This window comes from Rhipicephalus sanguineus, unplaced genomic scaffold (genome assembly GCF_013339695.2).
Source record: "Rhipicephalus sanguineus isolate Rsan-2018 unplaced genomic scaffold, BIME_Rsan_1.4 Seq952, whole genome shotgun sequence".
In the NCBI taxonomy this organism is placed as follows: Eukaryota; Metazoa; Arthropoda; class Arachnida; order Ixodida; family Ixodidae; genus Rhipicephalus; species Rhipicephalus sanguineus.
The window spans coordinates 31,663-57,976 of NW_023616361.1; the positions used below are offsets into that span (position 1 = coordinate 31,663).

Genomic DNA, 26,314 nt, shown 5'->3' on the forward strand with positions numbered 1-26,314 from the left:
CATAACAGCTTTCGCTGTAAAAAGTTGTACGTGCACAAGCCTACAAGAAAAAATTTTAAAGACTTTTTGGTTTCGTGCAACGTCTTTAGCACCTAGTGACAGGCTCCAATACAGGGGCTCTATTCCGAGACAGTCGCTTCTGGTGACACTTTCACTTTTAAGGCTTCACAAGGCAGATGCCACATGTGTCAGCATCTATGAGCGTTGGCTCACAACTTTAGCACCTTTGGCACAGTGTCAAACAACTATGATCCACAGACACCTGAATGTAGAAGAACTGATAGCTGGGCCAGTTGGTGACAATACTTGAACATGTTTAACTTAGCGCAACGACGACGTGGACACAAGAGAGTTTGTATCCTCTTCTCGTGTCCACGTCGTCGTTGCGCTAAGTTAAACATGTTCAAGTATTAACACCTAAATGTATTCGGTGGTAGCCTTGCAAAATCTCACAAAAGTGACAGTGTCACAGAAAGTGATCATATCAGAATATAGTCCCAGGAGTCAAGCAAGAAATCTCACTCCTGATACAAGGCACCACTGAGCAATTGCAACTAGTAACCATATCTTGATCACAACATACATCGTAATTATCAAGAAAACAACACGACACCCACAGTAAAATATAGGTGAATTCTGTTTAATCTTATCACCTAAACCCGCATATTTATGAAAGGCATACTGTACAGCAATTACAAAAGAAGAATGTAATGTTCTTTTTCCTTAACAATCGGCAATATTTGTACTAACAATGACTGAGCTATGTTATAGTATGCATCAAAGTGGTTCAAAGTATGATAAACTGGAGTATTGCATAACACAGCTGCACATTTCAGTGTCAAGAAGAAACACCTATGGAAGGTTCTCCTAGCTTGCTTACAGGTACATACAATACTAAATATAAATAAATAGAAGCCACATGGAGGCCAACATTTCACACAGAGCAGAAAAGCCAAGTCACCACATGAACTTCATGGCGCGTGGCTGCTACTACAGTGGGCTGCATGGTATCTGGCTCACTGGTCACATCAACAGCTATGATTGGGTCTTTGTAGAGCTGCTGGCTCCAGTCCGGCAACCTATACTCCATGTCAACAACCAAGTCTTGCATACGATACACACAGAGCCGACCACTGTCTAGGCCAATCACCAGCAGAGGGCCTCGCAGGGCCAATGCAGTCACCCGTCCGTTCCATTGCCGAGCAGCCTTGATCTCGTGCACGTGATGGCCGGCATTCATCGATATGTACAGCCCCATGTCAACTGCACAAGCAACCGGAGGGAGATGGTTAAAAGGGACACTAACATGAAACAATGAATTGGTTTACACTGATAAATTATACTCTAAAAGCTTTATTGTCGTTAATTTCACCATCACAGGCTCATTATATAAGGGAAAATTAAGGCGAGTTTCATCTTTCGTGACGAAATCTCTGCACGTGACGCCACAGATTTGTAAATGTTTATTTGTATTTTGGCCACATTGGCTCAACAAACTCTGCGCTATGCACAAACATTCCAAATGGTGACACAAGCAGTTCCTGAACATCACCAAGCGACAGTCAGGAGCCACAAGATTACTTGTCTGTGTTGCAGGGCAGTGCACTCAAGCCAGCCACTTCCAAGGTTGCCAAAATCATAGGAAAAGACACCCTTAACAAAACACCATTAAAGACACACTAAAACAAAGTGGTGATGATTTTTCACAAAGCCACTGAGCCGGTAGTGTAGGTCCTTTGATCAATAACAGAACGATTGAAGTGCTCGCCTCAAAGTGTGTAATTTGTTATAAGGCTTTAAACACACACATTGCTACAGATAGCAGCACACCTCCACACTGAGTTTTTAGCCGTCTCTGCTTTGAGACAAGGCAGCGCTTTGCAGCGTCACTCTTGCGACTAACCTGATTGGCTTTTTAGCCTTTGTAACGAAGGAGAAAATGAAAGGAAAAAAAAGAGGATGACCTTATTTTAGGTCTGGCGGTCCAATGCCACCAATTTCCCACAGGGTGGGAGCCCTCCCAAGCGACTATGAACTTCATTCTGCCGAGCACCAGGCCGGAAGTGCGCTTGTACCTATTACTGGTAGGTACCTACCAGTAATAGGTACCCTATTACTGGTAGGTATTACTGGTAGGTACCCACAGCAGTGGTGGATGCTTGACTATTTCACCAAGGCAGTGGTAGGCCTTCACAGAGCCTTCTGGGGCCACCTTTCAAGATGAGTACCCATTAAACAACTGAGCGACAGGTAGGTGTACTCCTCTACCTCTTTGGAAAAACCGGTGGGTTTCAGGTCGGCACTGGGAATTGAACCCGGTACATCCCGCATTGGAAGCAGACGCTCCGCCATGTAGCCACCGCTGCGGTACTGCCACAAACCACTGGGTTTGTGGCAGTACGTTCGAGGGGGGGGGGGGCTCACGTTGCAGCACGACCTCCTCATTGAATTTTTCGAATGACTAAGTATATGAATAACATGTATTACCAGTGACAATTTGTATTAGATGCTGCAAATCACTTCTTGAATGTTGCGCACTGTCAAGAACGAGTAAGAAATGTGTTTTTTCATAAAAATATTATGTTGGCATGCCAGCAAAATCTTTCCAGGAATAACTGTCTTCAATCTCTTCAATTTTTTAAAATTTTTTTGTGAGTAAGAGGTATGGCAAATATCACGTAAACTTTGGAATTGCATGAAGCATTAAACTGAAGAAGCGCCTGATAACAAAAAAATGAGGTCCACAGAATAACCAGGACGAGATCAAATATTTTAATGCAGATTGTTCACGCAACATGTTCATCTTTTTGCACAAATGATGCGGCCAGGGAAAAACAAGATTGGGAAAGTACACCTCGAATACGAGCAACACATAAGTCACCGGAAACAGTGCCCAGTATGCTTACCACAAAACATCACAAATGTACATTTAAATATGCAATCAATGTACGGAACTAAGCAATGATCACTATACATAATGCCCAAAATAAGGCAAAAGAACATGCTGCACAATCACAGAAACTGATATGTCCTTGGGCCAAGCTGCTGTCTCGGACGCACCATGTGAACAGAACTATAAAGGAAGAGCGCAGAAATAACGAAAGAAACTATTTCAAAACTGTTTTAAAAGTGCGAACCACTATTGTGCACTCAATATAGAAGGAGGGTTGTCGCTTCTAGCTCAAAAAGCAATGAAGAACAAAAACAACAAATGAAAGTAACAAACAATGCCGCTAGTACAGGTTCCCAATAGCTGAATTTGTTTGGTAACGCCGCGTATGCTGACCTCTCAGTGAACAAGGTGAAGCTGTCGATTGGCTGTTAATGTCCACCTGATACTCGTATTCGTATATTTATATTAGGTCACGGTGTTAACTACTAAAGGTACAAAATCCTCACGGCTTTAAAAGATGGTGAACAATAATATTGCGTCAGAATTACAGGCTCATTGACCTGAACTCTGGAACAGCAGTCTTTTCCTTCCATTTGCGCTGATTTTTGTTCTGCTCGGTACAAAAGGACAAAGATGACCCAGCGAGGAAGCTTAGCGAAGCGGTCAATGACTTCCGACGCGCTGATGTCAACATTTCTGTGGGCGCACAGAAGTGCCAGGCCAACCATGCGTTCCTCAGACATCGTGGAGCGTAAGTAGTTCTTAAGTAACCTCATGCTTGAAAACGTTCTCTCTGCACTGGCAGTGGTCACTGGAAGGGTGACTAGAATCTGGAGTCGCTTGTACAGATTTGGATAGAACCTGCTGTCACAATGATAGAGGACTTTCGAATAGGCAGCGCACAAAAGGGCAACGAATACGTACACATAAAAAGACGCAAACACAAGCGCTGTACTGCAACTGGTGATTTATTGTCGAAAGACCCGGCTTATGTATGTGAACACGCACATGCGCTCTGACAGCAGCGGATACCATGTGCGTGTTCACATACATAAGCCGGGTCTTTCGACAATAAATCACCAGTTGCTGTACAGCGCTTGTGTTTGAGTCTTTTTATGTGTATGTATTCGTTGCCCTTTTGTGCGCTGCCTATTCCAAAATCATGGCTCACCAACTAGCCCATCAGTACATTTTAAGATAGAGGACATCAGTTCCTGTACTGGGACGCTGGTTTGTTGCTTTGTTCGCCCACTTTGTCCACCATAGTCACAGTTCTCCCAAAGCAGCCCTCGTTTCGACATCATGCGCAAAAACGGTCAGAAGATTTTCTGCTCCTTTCTCCCGATCATATTGCATTGGTGGTATTGCGGATGGCACAATTACTGAAAAGTGCTTTAGAAGTACCCTGTGCTTTTCGAACCGTTGGTTTAACTGGGCTAGTATGTGGTCCATGAACGGAATGAACAGGGTTCTGCGAAAATATTCTTCCGTGCTTTCGAATGCATTGCTCCCAAGGTTTTGCGTCCGGACACCGGCTCGACGGCTGGTGATCTCCACATTCAGTTTTTCTGCCAATGCCTGCACTTGTGCAAATATTTTTGAGAAAGAAGCATTGCGCTCATTTTCAATTGTCTGCTGTACCGCTTCTATGTTGTCAATGGCAGCGCTCATGTCGATACTCCTCGTCTGCAGCTTCTATGACAGTGACAAAGTCAGTGCTAACACGTGCTCCGCCACATGCAGGCTTACAAGGAACGCTGGTGACAAGAGTGCCAACATTAGACTGTTTGCCTGCACTGGACTTTCGCCATTTCCATTAAACTTAATCTCCTCTAGTGCTGCGATCAACGGCTCAAAGAGGCTCACAAATGAAAGCACTGCATCGCGCTTCTCGACCCAGTGCGTTTCGCATAGTCCCTAAAGGCGCTGCCTTGTAGACTCAGGACAGCTCAAACTTATCATTTTTCGCAAAACATGTGAGCGGCTAGAAGATTTACGGAAAAAGGCTGACGTTGCCTTTAGAGTCCCAAAACAGTTTCGGATGTCTGTGATGGAGCATGCCACACACAGAACTAGATTAAGGGAGTGACTGGCGCAGTGAGTGTAGAGTGCGGCTGGATATTTCTCACGAACAGCAGCTTGAACACCATTCGTTTTGCCGGCCATCGAGTTTACACCATCATAGCCTTGACCACGGAGATGCTGCATGTTAATTCCCATATCTATAACTAACCTTATGATGGTGTCGGCGAGGGGCCCGGCCACTTTGGTCGTGAATTGACACAAAGCCTAAGAACACTTCTTCGATTTCGTTTGCATCCTTATTCAGGTACCTTGCACAAACAGTAAGCTGCTCGATAACAGCAATATCCGTCGTTTCATCAGCAAGAACGAAGAAGCAGCCTGCCAGCGTTTACTTTTGCGACTAGGCTTTCCTTGATGATTACAGCAGAGATTTCTATAATCTGGTTTTGTATATTTGGGCAACTTTCCAAATGCTTTTTTTAGATCTGTGTCGCCACAATCCGCTCGCACATGAAGCAGTGCTCTGAAGTTGCCTGTACTTGTATAGGAGGCTGTGCTTGAATCCATGGGACCACTGTCTCTATGGCCACAGAGAGCCAGATCTTGCCGCCTGCAAAAGAGAACTGTCTCAACAATAGGCTGTAACTTCCTTCGGTTCTCTCTTATTTGAATTTGCCTGCCATTGTCCAGTTGATCTACAATATTGGACACACATCCTCAGAAGGTCTGAAGAAGATTATCAGCTACCAGCTGAGCGTCAGTGTGATATTTAGTGGCTTCATGTGCACCGAAGACTTCGAGGGCGTGCTTCCACTTTTGAAATGGCTGGGATACAAGGGCCCCAGTGCGCGCATGTTGGCCCTTGCCAATCTCACTTCTGCTAAAAAGGACACACACTCGGCAAAACGCACCGTCTTGAAGCGCTGAGTAGCTAAGCCATCGATACCTGTCCAGCCAAGCCACCTGAAACCTTCATTTCTGTTTCAAATCGTTCATAGACTTAAACATGTAGCCTGGCGGAGGAATCCAAGGAGAAGTTATCAGTTGATGTTTTGTCTGATCATCCACTTTTGAGTCATCTGTGTAGAGCCCGATATCAAACTTGCTTTTGCTAACATTTTGAGGGTCTGAAAAAGATAAATAATTAAATAAATAATAATAAGGCTGAAGCCCAATAAATCCCACCCCCTGCGGGTGACGCCCCTGGTCGGTGATGTACGAGAGCACGAAAAATTTCGAGGGGGGGGGGGGGGCGACAGTAGTAAAGTGGACGAAAAGATAACTTGCCGCCGGCAGGGACCGAACCTGCGTCGTCCACTTTACTTTCTTCACATTATATCCTAATTACTACAAATGACATCCCCTATACATTCCTTAGCATTATTGCCTGTTAGCTCTCATTGATAAAGTCTTTTAGCATATTTTGGCCATGGTGGTTCAGCAAAATTGTCTGAAACCTTGGTATGTTAAGACTTTGGGTTCTTTAGACTGCAACGTAAACAATATTTACCGATAAACGGTTATGTAGGACCTAGCAGATGCCGTCAAAATTTATGATGTCACAGTGAGCTTGTGCTCGAACTTGAAGGTGGCGCCGCCACCTATATTTTCTTTTGGCAGGCTTTCTCGCTTATCAAGTGTCTCCTCGCCGTAAGAGTGATGCTTTCGGTATTGTGAAATAGTAATTTGCTAATACGAGGAAAAGACATTTTTCTCTTTAGTGTCCCTTTTAAGGAGCCTTCGATAGGTAGCTCGCATCAATACACAAACAGCCTGTACAATAACCGCATATCAAGACGTAAATTTTGTGTCATGACGTTTCAACACTGTTTGCTCAACCCTTTGAGGGTTTACGCCGTACATGTATACAGCATCACCTAACAGGCCCCAAAGGGTTTTTGCCGTACATGTATGACATTGCCTGTATGTTTAAAACGCACACCTTTTTCAATCATTTCTCTTGCTTGGCATGTGCTGCACACTTAGGGAATACGTAGAAATTTTGTCATGCACCGATGTGTCTCTACGTTGCTTTTTTTTTTTTACAAAGCGGCACGCCGCCTTCAACTTGCCCATCTGAGCACGTGCGCATGGTGTGGCTGGTTTTTGTTTCATCCTTCGGGTGCTTATCGCTTCTCGCGCCCACAGGTGATGGCTGTCCGATTTCTAATCTCTCAAAGGATGACCACTTGTTACTCTCTCGTTTATTGCTCCCCGGGGCGCGATTACATCTATTTCTGTGCGGCGCTAAATTACACAAACGATGCCACCGTGGTTGTGTTTCCTGTTTTGGGGACTCGGGGAAAAAACTAACTCCGTCTTGTTGGCAATAAGATGAAGAATTATTATAGCTTTTTCACTCGTTTTGCTTTCCGGACAAGTGCACAACCATACAGTTTTCTTCGTGCGCTTACTCACGCAGTTTGCTTATGCTATGGAAATGCACGCCAGTTGCTCTGCAGCTAGTGAGTTGAGCGGTGATTCTTCTAATGTAGGCTATTGTCCAAGTGTATTTTTGTATGTCTGTGAGCTATGTCTAATACAATGCATAATTTTTATTTATAAAACACTGTGTAAGTGTTTTTTTTTAAGGATTTTGCTTGATGTTACTCAAGAATAAACCATGTGTATGTAACAACAAAAATGATTTTTTTGTCACTTTACGGTCACAGAAAAATATTTCAGACAATTACTTTCTGAAATAAAATCGTCTGAATAATTTAATTCAGCAATAAAAAAAATACATTTTTGGAGTGCATTTCGTGTAAAAATTCGACCCTCAAAGGCTTAAAGGGACACTAGAGTTAAACGATGAATCAGTTTAGATTGATAAACTGCACTCTGAAAACTCTAATGTCATTAATTTCACACCATAAGTTTAATAGAGGAGAAAGTCAGGTCAAAGTTTCACTTTTAAATTTTGCGCCAAAATCTTCGTGCGTGACATCACATATTTGAAAGTATATTTGAAAGTGTATTTGTCGTATTTTGGTGACATTGGCTCAACGAAATTTCCTGAAACTTTGCATGCTGAGTTTATGGCTCCCTCAGAGGTCAATGTACTTCATTTTTATCGATTAGGAACAATGTAGGACAGAAGAGATGCCATCAAAATCTATGACGTTACAGCTGTGGGAATTTCAAGGTGGCGTCCCCGCCCGCATTTCCTCTTTGTGCATTTTCTCGCTTACCAAGCGTCTTCTCGCAGCAAGTAGGGTGATTTTGGAACTGTGAAAGAGTAATTGACTACGATAAGAAAAATCGTTTTTCTCTTTAGTGGCCCTTTAAACACCACACACACTCACCTGTTGCAATGACAAAGATCCCTTGCCTCTGGACAAGGGCAAGTGTGACGTTCAGTGGTTCCTTGCAGTCAACTGGCGCCATCGTCCACGTCTCCCCGGCATGGCTTGTAATGACGGCCTTGCCTGCTTTCCAATATGGTCCCACATGGAAAACCTGCAGCAGGCCCATACACATGTGGTCGTAGGGTGGCTCTTCTACAGAGCCCCAAATTACCATGAGGTGCACTGGGCTTCTGTTTCTTTTCCTTGCAGTCCAGTCATATTAAAGGGGTCATGAACCACACTTCCAAGTAATGATCTAATGACTTCAGTATCGAAGTTTACTGCCTCCCGAACCGCTTGCCGCAAAAATTTCTCGAATCCATCAAGAACGAGCGGAGTTACGGGGGTTTGGCGCATGCTCTCAGCACTTTCTCTCTTTTCTTGTGCCGACGAGTGCACTGGAAGCTACACAGGAAGGGATGGCACGGGGGAAAGAAGTTACATCAGCACGCATTGTGAAACGCGATCGCTCTCCCACTGTGATTCGTGTGTGCAAGTGTGGCTATCGTGTAAAGTTAGCAGACTGAGGAGTGCGGCGCCGGCAAGTGGCGGCACCCCGTGGCAAGAAGCGCATCTGATCTGAATGCCGCTCTCGATTTATGTCGGCTATTGGCCAATGAGGATGCTATGTCTTTTGCGACGCGGAGAAACAGACATGCGACTTCAACTGACAGGCGCCCCGCCCACCGACGAGAGTGAGAACTGGCCTCTGTTTGAAAAGAGGGAGCCTGAGAAAACAGCAACTTTGCGCTCCGCTTGCAGACTTTACGCGGCCCGCACGACTGCAATATTTGGCTGAGCAGTTCATAGCCGTGTCAGCTTTCCGCAGGATGTTTTTTCAACAAGCCCAAGGGGTGTTTCATGACCACTTTAAACGATGATTGAAAAATGGGGGGGGGGGGGGGGGCACTGCTACATAAATTTTTAACACGAAAGTGTTTTATGCCGCGGTCCACCACGGCTCCACTGACGTATTTCTATCACGGATGTGACGTAAAATGTAAAGACTAACAATGGGCAAAGAAAAAAAAACAGAAGAAAAAGTTCCGTCACCGGGAATCAAACTTACGACCTCTCGCTTCGCAGCGCAAAACGATTCGGCCACGGACGGCACGTTCTTCGTAATGCTAACGGCGAGCTATTTATGTACACCATTTGCCGGTGGCTGTACTCAGAGATCTGTGTTACAGCGGGTTTTCGTTATCACTAGCGAGATGGCGCGAAGGGCTCGAAGAGCGCGCTTGAAAGGTCGTCGCCGTTGCGACGAGCGCCCACGTCTACAGGGCGTGGTCGCTTGTGCGTGCGCTTATCTTGTGATCGCAGTGGTTTATACGTCTCGCGTTGAGAGCACGAAGGTCACTTGGCTCACTGCAGCGGCCGCTTTTGCTAAAGGAGCGCGGTGCACATGCAGAAATAAGTTACAAATGTGACAGTCAGTTCGCTCTCATCCTGTGTATGTTCGTTCCATGCATCCTTTCTGCTTGAGCAGTGCGTTGCAAGTTTCGAGCTGTGCCGTTCTGCGCGTGACATTACAATTTGTTGCGGTAGCATTGATTCCTTCGCCCTTGGCGTGAAAGAATGTGCAACAAACGCTCAACTATGTCTGTGAAGACACGTTTCACTTTCGTGTTATTATACCGATTCCTATGATAGAGGGATCAGCCATGTTTTTTTTTGTCTTATTCCTGATCAATTTTGATGAAACTAGTTGAACTTGTGATGCAGGCACATACGCACCTAGTTTTTAATATGCCAAGATTTTCATGCGCCTCCTTGGGAGCAATATTTTGCGTAGACTGGGACAGTTACCGAATAAATCAGCATATCACAATAATCTCTAATGAAAAATGTACGCAAAAAAACAAAAATGGATGTCTGAAAACCATCTGCACAAAAGTCATGATATGTTGAACATTCATGAGTAAGTTGACAAGCTGGAATATCACTCACAAATGCTTGACATGACAACTTTTGCTCAAATGGGTTTTAATCCCCCATTCTTTTTTTTTTTTTTGCATACATTTCACATCCCAGATTTAGTGATATGATGATTTACTGTGTAACTCTCTCACTTAAGGCACTTTTTCTCCCGAAAAGCTGCATGAAATGTTTGATATCTTAAAACAGATATTTTACTAAAGAATAATTAATGCGAACTAACAGACAATAATGCCAAGGAAAGTATAGGGGATGTCATTTGTACAGTCGAACACGGATACATCGAACTCGAAGGGGATCGTGAATTACTAGTTCGATATGTGAAAAATTCGATATAAAAAAATACAGGTCCCGAGACCTTACCAGTGGCGGACGATCATCTACAATCGGCGCATTCAAGAATGACAACTAATTCCGCACACACAATGCAACAGAATGTTTTATTTGCGTGAAAAAAAAATTGCTTATCTTGGCCTGCTTCTTTGTCTTCGAAATGAAGTTGAAGACGCTGTGGCCTCGATCTTATCGAGGCTGTCCAGGTGCGACAGCCCGGTTCCCTCCATGTAGGCGCAACATCGGCGAATCAAACCGACCGCTGCTGCCACTTCAGCGGTGGAGTAAGCGTATGCAGCCGCCGCCTCGTCCGGACGATCTTCGTCGCCACTTGAGCTGTTGGCCTGGGCATCCTGTGTCCCTGCGACTGCAGCTACAATGTCCTCGTCAGCGAGGCTCGCAACAGCCTGAACATTGCAAGGTGTGAGTAAGGGCCAGTTGGTATTCCAGTCCAAATTGCAGTTACAGTGCAGGGGAAGACACGAGACAGGAACCGACGAAGACGAGCGCTGTGTTGGCTTCGTGTTTCGGAGGGCATTTATCGCATGCAGTTTTTATCGCACGTGTTGTTGTTTTTTTTTTTTTTTTTTTTTTTTTAATTGATTTTTCGAACAATACAAAAGCATTGCCCGCGGTCAGGACAAAAGGAGGTGGTTAGCCCCCTTCACAGCGTTCGTCTTCGTAGGTCCCTGTCTCATATCTTCCCCTGCACTGCAACCGCAATTTGAAATGAACATTGCAGTCCGCTTCCACAAAATCGTCTGCAGACACTTCGGGTGGTATGGCAGCCATGAAGAGGGACGACAACTCACGACACGAGTCGTCTATGCGCTCGTCGTCGCAGTCTTCACCGGTTTCCGCAAGTTCCGCCATCACGAAGCCTGCCTTCCGGAAGCAGTTGGTCACAGTGTCCATCTTCATGTCTTGCCAGGGGCGCCTGTCATAATTTGAATGGCACCAAGCAGGTCAACCTTCAGCTCGGTGCCCATGCATAGAGTGCCTGTTCAAGAACCAGGCAGACTGCCTGTTCTACTTTCCTGTGGGCAGGAGCGCGCACATGACAGGCTCCCGACGTTCGCTGCTCTGCCGCCTTTGCCTTGATATCTGCCTTGTTCGTCAACAAGGTGCTCAGCGTGCTTCGTGGTATCCCAATGTCGTCCGCCACCGTCGAACTTTTTTCACCCGCCTCAGCACACTGTATGGCTTTCAACTTCGTCGCAAAGTCACGGTTTTTGCACTTCTTGATGCTGGCCGTTGCTACACGAGAAGTCAAAAATTCAAGCAGTCCGCAGCGCCTTTGCACAGCTCACACAGCAAGCACGCAAAAGAGGAACGCGGTGGTTTGCGGCAACTACGGAAGTGGGCTCCGCCAACAAAGCACTCGCGATCTGTCGCGATGGCTACCCGGGCACCCGGGCTACCTGTGAGGGTAGCAGCGATGTACAAAAGGCACGAGCTGTGGTTGGCTGAGCAAATACAAAAGGCGCGAGCTGTGGTTGGCTGGTCAAAACTCACAAAACACCAAAAAAAAGAAAAGGCGAAAGGAGGAGGCTGCCGGCTACTTCGTTCCTGTTCTCCGAGCCGACGGTAACGCAGAGAAAGCATGAGAAAGAGAGAGAGCAAAAAAGAGAAGAAAAAGGCGTTCCGCAAGTTGGAGAATGTGCCCAACAAGAGTACAGTCTGAGCCCTCTCGCCCTCACGTTTTTCGAGCGTATCGGGTGTCGGCAGTGCCGCGAAGGTTGCAGGGCGCAGCGAGTGCCGATGCGCGCCTTCTAGCTCGCGCAGTGTTCGATATATCTGATGGCGGGTAAAAATACCGTTCGATGTAAACGTGCGAATTTCTATACTTTTACAGAGGATATTCAAGGGGACAATTTACGAGTTCGATATAGCCGAAAATTCGATATATGTGGGTTCAATATATCCGTGTTCAACTGTAGTAATTAGGATATAAATGTGAAGAAAGTGAAGTGGACGAAAAAAGAACTTGCTGCTGGCAGGGACTGAACCAGCGGTCGTCCTCCCGTCTACTTTATGGGGCATGTATGTGCATTTAAACCTAGGAGTGTTTATGAGAAAGGAAATCTGGGCGAGTTTGTAAGAAGGCATCATAGAGCAGGTACATGTAGGGCGAAAAAATACGTAGACAAGCCAGGAACATAAACACGAGATGAGCGCTTGTCTCATGTGTATGTTCCTGGCTTGTGTCTCCATATTTTTTTGCATTACCTGCTCTATGATGCTAGGAATGTTAGTCAGCACCGATCGCAGCCACGGCGGTGAGTGCAGAACACTCTTTTTCTGCCTGTTGAAGTCACATAGCACGTGATCTTCTTACATGGCAGCTGACCAATAATCCCTCACATACTACCTGAATAACGTGAGTGTTTGGGCGAGTTCGTAGTACATCGTGAAGAAAATTTCAACTGCGTGGGAATAAACACGAATGCACGAAAAGAGAGCTGACATGAACAAGCGCTGACTTTCAATTGATTTTTTATTCAGAAAAAGACACATATATGTAGTGAAAAATTGTGCAGCGCAGCCACTACATATACAGTATTTACTCGAATCTAAGCCGATGTTTTTTTCGAAAAAACAATGTGCGAAAGTGGGGGGGTAGGCTTAGATTCTAGTAGTAGAACCCCGCTGATACGTTTTTGAAGGGACCGTAGGAAATAAACGTAAGAGACGGGAAACGTAAGAGCCGAAAAACAGGAAAAACGGCAAAATATTTAGTGGTACAGAATTTTATTTCAATTCTTACGAGCAGCACGAAAATTGGCGCGCCAGCCGCGATCTAGTCGATGGATAGAAACGCGGAGCTTAGGACGGCCTCATCCACAGAAATGTAATCAACGTATGTGATTTTTTTAACACCAACAGCTGTAGGCATGAAAGAACTAAGCACACGCAATCACGACCGGCGCGGCGAGTCCGACCCGAACCGCACGCACGACCAGCGAGTTCCAACAGCTCGACTCCTCCCGTTCTCCAACAAAATAACGATGATGATGAGTCTACGCCAACGCGATGGCAGAAGTGAATGCCAATCTCGAAGGCTTGCTTTCGCAGTAATACGTCATACACGCCAGTTTGTGCCAATACAAATCTCAAAGGCCTATGCTTTTGTCAAGTAGATGCCAATCTCGAAGGCCTTGCTTTCGCGAGCAGTTACGTCATAGATGGCCATCTTTGCAATTTGAATCTCGAAGGCCATGCTTTTGTTGCAATCAATTGAAAGATTCTGTTGCTTGCGCCTCTCATGCGGCTAATATTACGGTCAAACGAGGCCCAAGCTGCGTGAAAATGCACCATGGCCGCTCTCTTTGGTAGTCACTCGGTCGGCTCCTGAGCGCACTTCGCGACGTATCATACCGGGACCGGTACGACAGTTAGACGTAACACCATGATTTTATCGCAGCCACCACCAACCTAAAGGCCCATTAGTGCTAGTGGCATGGCGGCTCACCATGCGCCGATCTCAGGCTACCGTATGCAGACGGCTCTGCATGCGTATCCGAGGCTTATTTTCGCAACATCCTACAATAGCTGCATGGTGACGAGGTCGCTCAGGCTCAGTGGTGGTCTCCATGGCTACTCAGGCTGACTGTGTCGTCTGCTTCGTACTGTCCATTGTTCCGAAATCTCGCAGTCCCACGTTCCTGCAGCAAGGGTTGTCGAGCCGGCGAGATTTCACACCGGCAAAGGCAGGCAAAGATGGGTCGGGTCACATGATTACGGTGCCGGCGAATGCCACACACTGCGACACCCTCTCCTCCTGTTGCATGATGCGGAGGTGGCAGAGGCGCGAGCGCAGAGTTGGTCAGTTTTCTAGCGATCGTGCAGTGTAGTCGTGCCTTAAACACGTGCTCGCGAAACGCTGGACGATGACGACGACGACGACGAATAAACGTCTACATAGTACATGCCTACGGAGTGTGCCCTTGTGCAATAAAAATGCTCAGTTTTCTGCCGATAAAACGGTGTTTTCTTTTTTTAAGTTGGCCCGCATTTGAGGTAAGTTTTTTTTTTTTCTGACCTTGCGAATTTCGGGGGTCGGCTTACAATTGAGGGCAGCCTAGATTCGACTAAATACGGTATGTATTTTCTGAATAAAAAAGTCAGCACTTGTCCGTGTCAGCTCTCTTTTTGTGCATTCGTGTTTATTCCCGCGCTGTTGAAATTTTCTTCACGATGTACTACCTGAAGGCATCAAGTCTGCCAGAATGAGACCCTCGCTATGAATGAAGGAAAGACGATGACTTTCAAGGGCTCATTTTTCTTGTTAGACAATATTAATGAGAACTAAGAGACAATAATGCCACAGAAAGTATAAGGGATGTTAGTCGTAGTAATTAGGATATAAATGTGAAGAAAGTAAAGTGGACAAAAAGATAACTTGCCCTTAAAAGTCATCTTCTTTCCTTATAAAATAATTTTATATTTAAAATCATCACGCAAATATGCATAAGCTTTTGAATATACACTAAAGGTGAATCAAATGTTGCAAATTAACAGCGAATCAAACGTGACAGCCTCGGCTTTCGCCTGTTCTCCCAGGATTAGCCAAAGGGACTGTCTTCCCAACTTTCAATCATCCTCAGCATTCCATTGTACGTATGTGGAGTATGGACAACAAAATCATTCAAAATAGTCTGAAAGAACATCTCATCATTTCTTTTATTGATGAGCAATCAATGTCGTTGGAGCCAATGTTTTGATTAGTTACATGTCTGCGCGACAAGTCTCCAGCGCCATTTCCTGTCTGACAATTTCCCACCACTTGCATACTTCATCTATCCACTGAAACTAACATCAACAAGTTTCAAGAGTTGCTACACTCTGACTGACCTTCATCGACCACAGGGTAAACTTAATGGAGAACCCTGCACATGCCTATGCCCTCCTATACCGTACTGTCGCCAGAACAGCATGCTGCGAGTGCACAAATACAGTGTCCCACTCACGCAGTGTTCATTTAGGCCTATCCATGAGCAGGCACCCTCTTGCAAGGAGGACCTCAGCAGGGGGTGAAACTCGACCCCGTTTCCAGTCAATGTCAGCCGCATGACCAACAGAACGCACCTTTCCAAGCTCAGAGTGGCCAGCAGGTCATTGCAGATTCTGCAAACAGCAAAACGAGAAGTAGTGTGCAAAGCCCTAAGTGAAGCACACAGACACAGTTAACTATAAAAAAAAACATAGACAAAAGATAAGAATTAAGGGTGTGCGAATAGTGAAATTTCATCTCAAATCGAATCGAACAGTGCCGAATAGTGACACAAAATATCGAATATCGAATCGAATATCTTATAGTATATTTACACGAAACGTGTACCACCATTTACGGCATTACAAAGGAAAAATCACTGACGCTACGGCGTGGCGACAGCTTTATTACACACTTGTTTGGGAGATTTTTTTTTCACCTGTTATAGGTGCGCAAGGATGTTTATAGAGGAGCAGCCATCCCAGTAAGCAGCACCACTCCCAACCTCCTAACGGCTCACAGAAGAGGGTACGGTAGCTAGCTTCCTATGGTAGCGTAATATGGCTCATCTTACAGTGGTGATGTTGTGCTTCATCGCAATTGGTGCTGTGGGCCTAAAAATCTTTGGGCGCCCGTTCACAGCAGCGTTTTAATTGCGCGCAAGAATGGTGGGAGTTTCTGAACGAGCGGTACGGTGCGGCAGTGGCGACTGCACCAGCGTGAACAAATTTTCACATGTGAAACCAGTCACGAGGGTCTTGTGGGCCAAAGTCGGGACGTTTATAGAGCTTGCTGCATACGCGACCGAACTAGGCAAGAAGTCCTTGGATTGGTTTCGGAAGCGAAGTTGTGAAGGGCTTGACAGTTATCTCGCATGTTATTTCTTTTTAGCCGCCGGTGTCCGTAACGACTACCGCTCGAAATAACAAAAAACAAAATAAGAAAAAAATTCCAGGATGGAATGAGGTTCGATCCTGGGCCCTCTGCGTGGGAGCCCAGTATTCAACCTCTGAGCCATGCCGGTGCTTGAAACTGCTTTGCAAAAAGGTCCTATACAGGCTTCATGTTGGGAAGGAACCACGTTAACATATGCAATGTAGCGTAGTAGAAGAGAAAAATAAGCACCAAGCGCCGCAAAACGCGAATTCTGTAACCGGACGTCACACAATGCGAATTGCGCAATGAGAAGGTTGTTGAATGCTTCAACCCATTACAAAGGGCTCTGCGATAATTCTTCATCGTCATCGGGCACAGCATCAACAAAGTGCGCATAGTGCCTTACATGCGTTTAGCAGGTACCACGGCTCTCCATAGATTGACAAAAAATGGCACAGTTCCTGTTGCCCTACTTGTCAAAACTTACAATGATTTATAGAGTAGTGGGTTCCTCGCAAGGGCACTTGTATTGGTTGCCAAGGAAGCCCATAAGCGCATGATCCATTTCCTCGGGCTCTCAATAAACTTCTGCCCCCCCCCCCTCTCTCTTTCTCCCGGTAACGTATGTCATATAGCATGGCGGCAGAGTGAAATAGCGACCAGGCGTCACCCAATGCAAATTACATAACTGGTGGGCCGTTTAAAGCTTCCAACCCATTACAAAGGGCTGAGCCATAATTCTTCATCGTCATCAGTCGTCGCGTCAACAAAGTGCACATAATGCCTTACAGACGTGTAGCTGGTGCCTTGCTTCCCCGCAGAATGACGAATAATGGCTAAGTAGGTGCTTCCCAACTTCACAAAAATTGTGATTTATGGCGTAGTGGGTACCTTGCTAGTGTACTTGTATTAGTAGCCCCAAGAGAGCTTACAACGGGCTCTAGAAACACCGCTCTTCCAGCTTTCGCTGTGACGGTGCTGCGGTTTCAGCGCAGGCCTGGCATATTTTTCTACGTACGCAAATGACATAATCTCCTTTAAAATAAACATGCGCTCGCTTTCGAACCATCATATCGGTGAAAGTTTTAAGGAAAGGTGTACTGCAACGACGTTAGCGTTAGCTTTAGCCACCCCACTCTAACCAAGTCGCACCATTAGCCTTTGTCGCGTTTAAGGTACTTGTCCTGTCAAATAATTCGAAACTTCGGATACTAGCGATTCGGAAGTCGAATCGAATTATTCGATTTGCTATTAATTAGATTTGAATTCAAAACTCGAATATTCGCACACCCCTAATAAGAATAACTTGTCCAGGTCAATGCACTTGCAATAGCTGTACTGTTTAACAAACACATACCAATGTGCAAAATACAATTAAGTGCTATTAGCATGTCACAAACAGCTCTTAAAGTCTTCATTTAAGGCAGGGCCCCTAAATCGCACGAGCTGCTTGTAGGTGTTCATGCGTGTAAGTGGGTGGTACCCTGACTTCAAGCCTGGTCACGAATGCCCGCCACGGTAATCTAGTGGTTATGGTGCTCGACTGCTGACCCGAAGGTCACGGAATCAAATCCCGGCCGCGGCCGCTGCATTTTCGATAGAGGAGAAAATCCTTGAGGCCCCTGTACTTAGATTTCGGTGTACGTTAAAGAACCTCAGGTGGTTGAAATTCTGGAGCCTCCCACTACGGCGTCCCTCATAATCACACCGTGGTTTCGGGACATTAAACCCCAACTATTATTAAACCTCACCACGAATTATATGCTGATAATGCATATTGCGTATAGCAACAGCATTATTGTGTGTTGAGCTTCAGCTGTATTTGCTATATATCAGAGATAAATATTTTAGCTTTACTTCATAATATATGACTATTCATTTTATTTGTGTTCCTTAAACCGATATCTGATTGTACTATCAAGCTTTAAGGGGTATGGTAGGCTAGATCGACCAAAAAAGCAATTTTTTAATTTCGTTACTAAAAAATAATACATAGGTACTCTGAGGAGAAAAACCGTGAATTGGCGAGCATGTAGGAGTGCTCCAAGCCATTTAAAAATGGTGCCAAAGACTGCGCATTCGTTAGCAGGCGTGGGCTCTTTTCCATCATTGTTTCTGCGTGCATGCATTTTTTTATAATAGCTATGGCTAGGTCAGCTGAACATATTCACTTCCTACCATTTTCATACATTTTCATTGCAAATTTTCCCACCAAAATGCTTTTGTAGCTTAGACAGTGCTGTACGTTGTGAGCACGTTCCACGCACGTTTTTAAACAGAAAATCATGTTTTTCTGACGATCAGTTTTTTTTTTAAATTTCCAGACTTGATGTACTTTTTTTTTTGGAAAACTATCCGACCGAGGTCACTCTCACGGCATGTGACAAGTGAGAACAATATTTTTTTTTCTTGTGATATAAATGTAGGAACCCATTCTTATAGGTAGGGATAAATACCAATATCACGTTGTTTTTTTGTTTCTGAGAAAAGGTACATTTAATTTTGTACACCAGTCTAAAATTTGGTACTCAACCACAAACAAGTAAGAAAAGATAGAGTAAAAATTGCGCAGACTGAAGGCCACAAGCTTTCTTATTGAGCATACAAAATTTCAGAAGATATTGAACACTTCCTGAGATATAAAGCTGAAACCAGGACAGACTGTTTACCCTACCATACCCCTTAAGTGGGGAGTGCAAGTCACAATAAAACTTCACTTTAAAAACTTCATAACAACATCAACTGTAAGCTAGTTCAACTGAGACCTGTGTGAACCAAACATTTTGGTATCAACACTCAAAACATCTGTAGAACACATGAATTAAACATGTTTATTAGGAGTGTGTAAGTATTTTATATTTTGAATAAGGACCAAGTAGTCTTCTATTCTATGGACATGTTACTCATTAAAATTTACAAATGTCTTTTTTCTGTTCAAATACATTTAGAAAAAAATTGAGATAAGATTTAAATGGAGGTGTAACTGGATTGCTGGCACGGAGGTGATTAGGTGCTTCCAGCTGAATACGGTCTAGTGCACAAAATAGTTGATAGACAAGTTTGTTTAGCAGACAGAAACTTGTGAGCTGATCTCACAGCCGATACATGATGGCAGATTATAAGATGCCGCAAACAAGACTTAGCTGCCCTCCCAAATGCCACGAACTATCTCTGGCACGACCTGTCACACATTTTATGAAGTCCTGCCCTTTTAGGAAAAAAGTAATTCAAATAGCACAAAAACAAAACACTGTCAATGGCACTGTAAAGCTTTCTTTTCGTTTTACACACTTCATACCTTTACTGGACTCTATCATTGTTACAGCAATACTTTTGTTATAGCCAATGTTCAATACAAGAATGTGTTTATGACAAGCTCATAAAATGATATCAGAGAAACATTTTGGAACTTAGTTTAAAGCAGCATTACTTGTGGACATTCAGGCCAATTTCTAAAGAAGCTAAAGAATCAACTCAGTATGAGGAATCGCATCTGGTTAGCTGAAAGGGCCTTTGGTATAGCTGCATTGCTTAAAGGGACTGTCTACCGCTCGGAAAAAATTTTCTGATTGTGGTGAAAATGAAAAGATCGTTTGTCTCATTGGCGGCAACGAGCATGCATTTGTCCCATAAAAAAGGAATTATATTTTTAATTTGATTTTGAAAATCGTGAAAGAATGACCGCTAGCGTCACCCAACAGCGATGAGGTCAATCTACTGGTAGGACTAGAAATCCTCGCAGGTAGAATCATTTTGCTTAAAAACAAACATGTATAACTTGAAATTGTATTTTACGCACTTGAAGCAGCCTTCGGTTGTGTCAGAGAGTAGTTTTTCCTTTTTTTTCCCTCACGCATCAAAAAAGGCGTTCGGCTGTGCTGCGTGCGGCGCCGTCTTCAATTTTGTCTCCTTCAACTCATGCGTTATGCCATGCGGCCCTCTGCGCTGGTTGTACTGTGCCGCTGTATTGTTGTTAGGATGTCTCACATGTGCTGCGATGTGAAGGCGTGCATTTATCATCTCTTTTTGATCAATCAACTTGGCTTGGATTGCGGCAGATTACAGCAAAAGAAGTGTTCTGTACTCGTATAATAAGGCTTCATTTAACTGCTGAAAACGACTGTTACATCCATTACATTAGTATTCAGCGAAAATAAAGTAATCCTACAGAAATCCCATGTGCTTTCAGTTTTATTTTTACTGGCACTACAATCGTCATCGCGTCCACCAACCAGTGTTGTGGGCATGTTTCACGCCAATGGAAGAAGACCGAACGCAGATTGAAAAATTCTGTTTTAAGAATTTCTACTCACTTTCCACAGAAACCGCTGCAAGGTTGGACACTTCAGACGGTACGCTTTCTATTGCGGTACAAAACAGAAAAGCGATGAAGGACGGCAGACAGTCCCTTTAAGCTCTTCTATAAATGTGGCCATTTGCAACTTAATTATATTTTATTATCAGTTACAGTCATGTTTGTTATATAGTATCGACGTTCTACTTTACTAATGAAGCAACTCAAACACACAAAGAAATCACTCACTTCATGGACACCACAGGGTAAGCTGTCTCCAACGGATTGGCACAGCTGGAGCTTCCATCTTCCAGACTGTAGACTTCCAGCTGTGTCTTATGCGATGAACAAACAACATGGCCATGCTTGTAGCAGAGTTGGCCTGGCGACAGCTTAGCTGCAAGTGGGAGTAGCCCTCAACAGACCATACCTTTGTTATATTTCAATCAAGCGAGCCATCATTCAAGTTGTAAATTTAACCAATTAAAATATCACAATTTAATCCAAACTGTTTTGTGCACAAAAGAGCCACAAAAACATTTTGTACACAGCCAAAAAAAAATTTTTTTTTACACCACTTCGCTCGCTGGCAATGAGGCGGCGCACGGGGCGGCTCGAGGGCTTACGGACTGAGCCGCCACCGTCAACACCGCCGCCGCCTCGGCCGCGACGTCGGGCGGGGAGTGGGAGTGGGAGGATCGCCTCACTAGTTTTCGAGACATAACACAACATTACAGATTGGCCAGGTGCAAATTTCCGCCACCACACCAAAAACTGAACAAGAAGCAGGCGGTCACGTGGCGACAGCTGCAGACCAGAACGTTTCCGAGCCCAGCGATCTTGGATCTCTGTTACCCAGAGCTTTATTCGGCAAGATGCAAGTTTTGCGAGGCCAGGGCTACCCTGGAACACATGTTATGGGAGTGTGACAGAGGTGGGGTACCAGACGGAGACGCAGCCTCGAACCGAACGCGCTGGGAGACTGCACTGCTCAGCTTCGCCCTCAAGGACCAACTCTGGGCCGTCCAGCGGGCCGAGGCAGCCGCCAGAGCTCAAGGGCTCGTGGCCGACGCCTAGGTGGGAATATTAGCCCAATTCCCCGAAGAACTCGCCGGACCTTTTTTTTTTTTTTAATAAAGTTGCTCTCTCTCTCATGATTCAGAACATGCTTCAACAAGCACCAAAAAATAAGGCCAGACCTGTGTGGAATACACAGCAGAGTCACAGCATAAGCTGGAGGAGAGGCCTTAGAGACAATTGTACAACTTTTAAGGGCACTTACTGCGAGTACACTTGCAGAGAACCACAACACCATGGTTCACCATAGTTTTTTTAAGTACCCACCATACACGCGTAGGGCAAAATTTGCACCTACATAGCTGTACACTGCGTCGATGTTGTAGCTGATGATGGTGATGAATTATGCCTGAGCCCTTTGTATGGTGGGCAGTAGTAAACTACCCACTCATTATGCAATTCACATCGTGTGATGCCTGGTTCAATTCTGCACTTCTGTAATGCAATATTACAACTGTTAAAAAAAAATTACACCATCTCCCGCTAAAGGGGACCATGAGGCGATGCGAAGCCGGAGCACTTGCACGATCGCGTTCCGTTGGCGTTCGTTGGGCATGCTACCGACCTCGCGTCGTGGAACGCGAAGAGGGACGCTACGCGCGTCGTATCTTCCATCTAGTCTGGCCGTTAATTCTCACAGGGCGAGCGGGGACCGCGGCCTACAGGCGGGCGAGAGGGGGGCAGCGTAGGAGAGGAGAGAGAATGGGAGGGGACGCGCATGCGCTCGAGCTCATCGCGGCGTTGAGCAGGAGAGAATTTCGGCATGTCTAGCCCGCGTTTCAGAGGAAGAGTGGAAAGGGGGAGGGGAGAGGGGGAAAGTGGAGAGGAGAAGGGGAGAGGGAAAGTGGAGAGGGGAAGGGGAGAGGGAAAGTGGAGAGGAGGTGTGGAGAGGGGAGAGGAGGTGTGTGGAGAGGGTATGCGCATGCGCAGTAAGGGTGGTCAGAACGCACACCACCACCACCACCACCGGATTGAGCTCCGCCTTAAGATACTTCGCATCTAAAATTTCACCATCTCCCACTAAAGGGAACCATGTGGGGATGCGAAGGAGTGCATGGGTCGACTTAAAGTTCCATTCATCACAGGCACCTTGCCCGATGTTAACGGGTCCTTGCATGTGGAGCACACTGTAAATTCAATGTAGTTGCTGTTGCTATTACTCGTCCCGAATCTTGTTGGAGCACGCCACGCGGGTTCATTGCGCATCTGCAGAATCTCGTTCCCTGACGCCATCACGTGACTGCTGAGAGAATGTAAGGGGGAGAGGCCACAGCATCTTACCCAGCAGCTTACACAGGCTCGAACGTGCTAGCGCGTGCCAGCGCGTTCTGACTAGGATACAACACATTGGTTCATCGCGCGCCTGTAGAATCTTGTTTGCCGAAGCCATCACATGATTGCTGAGACAGTGTAAGTGGGAGAGGCCACAGCGTCTTACCCAGCCCCTTACACAGGCCCGAACGCGCTAGCGCGTGCCAGCACACGTGATTTTGTCTGCATTACGCCAAGCTAGGACAGCATACGGCAGCCTGGGCAGCCCGGGCCCCTAAAGTGCTCTGCACGTATCATCGTCAAGGCGGTCGAAGAACAAGGCGAAGAAGACTTCCTGGCGCGAGCGCGTGCTCTGCACATATCATCATCAAAGTGGCCGAAGAACCAGATGAAGAAGACTTCTCCTTGGTGCGAGCACGCGCTCAATATGTTACAGATGGCTATGGTAGGTTTTAGAAAGCGGACGGTCGCCAATGGAACTACGGACAAAGCCCAGCGCAAAAGCTGCTTCGCATCTAAAAATCCGAGATATCCACCTCTCGCAGTAACATACGTCACTTGTTAAGAAAGAAAAATTGAAAAACGCCCGTTTGTAGCACGAAGCCACAAGGAAATCAATTTCCCTTTCTTATCCCTTCTGCCACCTTCCAGGTTTCCACAGTACTGTTTTGCAACAATATGTGCCCATGTACTTCGATGCATTTGCCCTCGTGCTGCAAGTGGATGGCTTCCTGGTTAGCTCATCAGGTAGAGCGACAGCCCTGAAAAGGCCCAGGTTTGATCCCCGGACCAGGACGGCAGCTAAGAAGCTTTCTTTCTGAGAAATGTGTAACGATTTCCGTGTGGCTTCATGCTACAAACAGGTGGTTGCCAATTTCCCTTTCTTATCCCTTCCACCACCTTCCACAGAACTGATTTGCAATGGCACTTGTTAGTAGAGCAAAACAAAAATTGAATATTTAAATTTGTGATTGCGGCACTTTTTCTTTTCAGTCTGTACTGTCTGAAGCAAAATGCAGCATACTTCTTGGCTATAGAATACATGTTGTAACAATAATTAATTAGAACTAACAGACAAGAAAGCCAAAGAAAGTATAGAGGGTGTTATTTTGTAGTAATTATGATGTAACTGCGAAGAAAGTGAAGTGGACAGAAAGATAACGTGCTACTGGCAGGGACCGAACCGCTAACCTTCAAATAACGTGCCCGATGCTCTACCACTGAGCTACAGCGGCAGCCATCCTCCCATCCATTTTATGGGGTATATATGTGCATTTTTAAACTTGCGAGTTTTAGTCAGCGCCACTAGCAGCCATGACAGCAAGTATGGAACACACTTTTTCTGCCTGCTGGCGTCAAGAAGCACGTGATCTTTTTACGAGCTGGCAGCTGACCAATAATCCCTCGTATACTACCTTAAGGCATTCAGTCTGCCAGAACGAGACCCTTGCTATGAATGAGCAAAGGAAGGGCAATATCGTTGTTCTTTGCTAGACACAATATTAATGAGAACTAACAGACAAGAAAGCCAAAGAAAGTATACAGGATGTTATTTTGTAGTAATTATGATGTAACGGTGAAGAAAGTAAAGTGGAAGCAGCGGTGACTGCATACCGGAATTTTTAATAATCTAACTAAGCCTACACCATAAGCATGCACTACCTTACTGCAGACTGTCGTTAAATCATACACTAAAGCAAGCATTTCGATTGGCACAACCAAAGCAAACCTTACCAGGGCCACGAATATTGAACAATGCTAGATCGTAGATTTCATCTCCAGATGTTTCCATGAAATTTATCGGCCAGCCACTCCGAGCATTCCAAACAGCTATGCATCCAGATGTGTGGCCACTCACAATTATATCTCCTGAAAAAGATAACGAAAATAACAGTTACAGCTTTCTTTCACCAGACTGTCCATAAGCCAAATACACAATACGCAACATACAAGATGAAAACAAAACGAATTTTGGAATTAGACTAATTTTTTTAACTTCGGCGATAAATTTTTGTCACCTCTGAAACAGAGGAATTGAGTAAGTGATACAAGTTGAAGTTCAACTTCATATCTATGTAAACAAAGCTGTTTCATACATCACTAATATGCTACGACACGCAACAAGTTCATTAATACCTGTATCAAAATTCCTTAAATAAAAACACAGTCGATCACACAAACAGCTACGCTCAAACAGCCGCAGCTCACACAGCTGCAGCTTAGTTTTCACATGTTACTCGTAAGAGCCTGGCAAGTACACAACGCCACTTGTTTTACTTTTTCGAAGTCACATTCCTTGTCAGATCAAACTGCCTCTAAAATGGCTTGGTCTGATTAGACTGCCACTGCCAACCGGTGGCAAGACACTATGTACGTGCATTCGACCAGTTCAGAAGTATGCGACCCACATTAGCAGGAGCAGTGATGCAGTGCAGGCAGCTGTTGCCAGATGTATTCATCGCCGCCATGAATGGCATGGCTAGCTGACTTTTCCAGAAGCTTGGAGTGCTCGCAGCTAACACATCCTCAAACAGGGTGGCCAGATGCATCTGAACTCAAGGTGCTGCATCTGGCCACCTTGAGTTCAATGTGAAAAGTGTGAATTGCGGGACATTTTTGAAGACTTGCATATCTCTTGTGGGAAGCGGGATAGTCTTGCAAGTCACGGGACAGGTGGTGACCCCACCGCTTGCTCAGCCTTTGCAGTTGCGACAGATTACAGGCAAGATGGGGGCCGCCTATGTGCTCGGTCGCGCAGACAGCTAGAGCATTTACCACGCGAGGGTGCAGGACAAGTGCTCGCTCCCTTGGCAAGCGCGAATAAAGTCACCATGCTTCTCAGCTCACCCTCACATGTTTTCTCTCACACCAACAGCACACTACTTTCGGGGTACGATAGCATTTTGTTCACTTTGATCCGAGAAGAAAAATCACGCTGACAACAATGGTGAAAATTTATGCCAAGTGCTCCTACAATTTCTATCGCAACACTGTCAAATCTGTTTCACTTTCAGAAAACCTACAACACATACTGGGTGCATCCAGAGAGGTAATGCTGGCCAACAGATTTCGAGAGACTCGAGAAGACTAAGCACATCATATTCTGTAGTACACCCTGCCACTTACCCGATGTCTTGAGGCACGTCACTTCCCCTTTGAAAGATTTCAGCTTGCGAATGTGTTGAGGAAACTTTGCAACAACCCTTGTGCTGTACCAGCATTTGTACACGGTGAACCAGTCTACTTCCGCAGCTCCAGATTCATCC

The 26,314-nt window shown here is 45.3% G+C and overlaps 1 protein-coding gene across 1 annotated transcript; it reads right to left on the reverse strand.

Moving 5' to 3' along the window:
• On the reverse strand, nt 1-26,314 carry LOC119378738 (uncharacterized; the record flags this gene model as incomplete). Its single annotated transcript, XM_037647773.2, has 7 exons — nt 1-262; nt 418-1,263; nt 8,224-8,377; nt 15,507-15,663; nt 20,949-21,096; nt 24,783-24,917; nt 26,175-26,314. Coding segments are annotated over 6 exons (1,063 nt in total), but the record flags the coding sequence as incomplete, so codon positions are not given.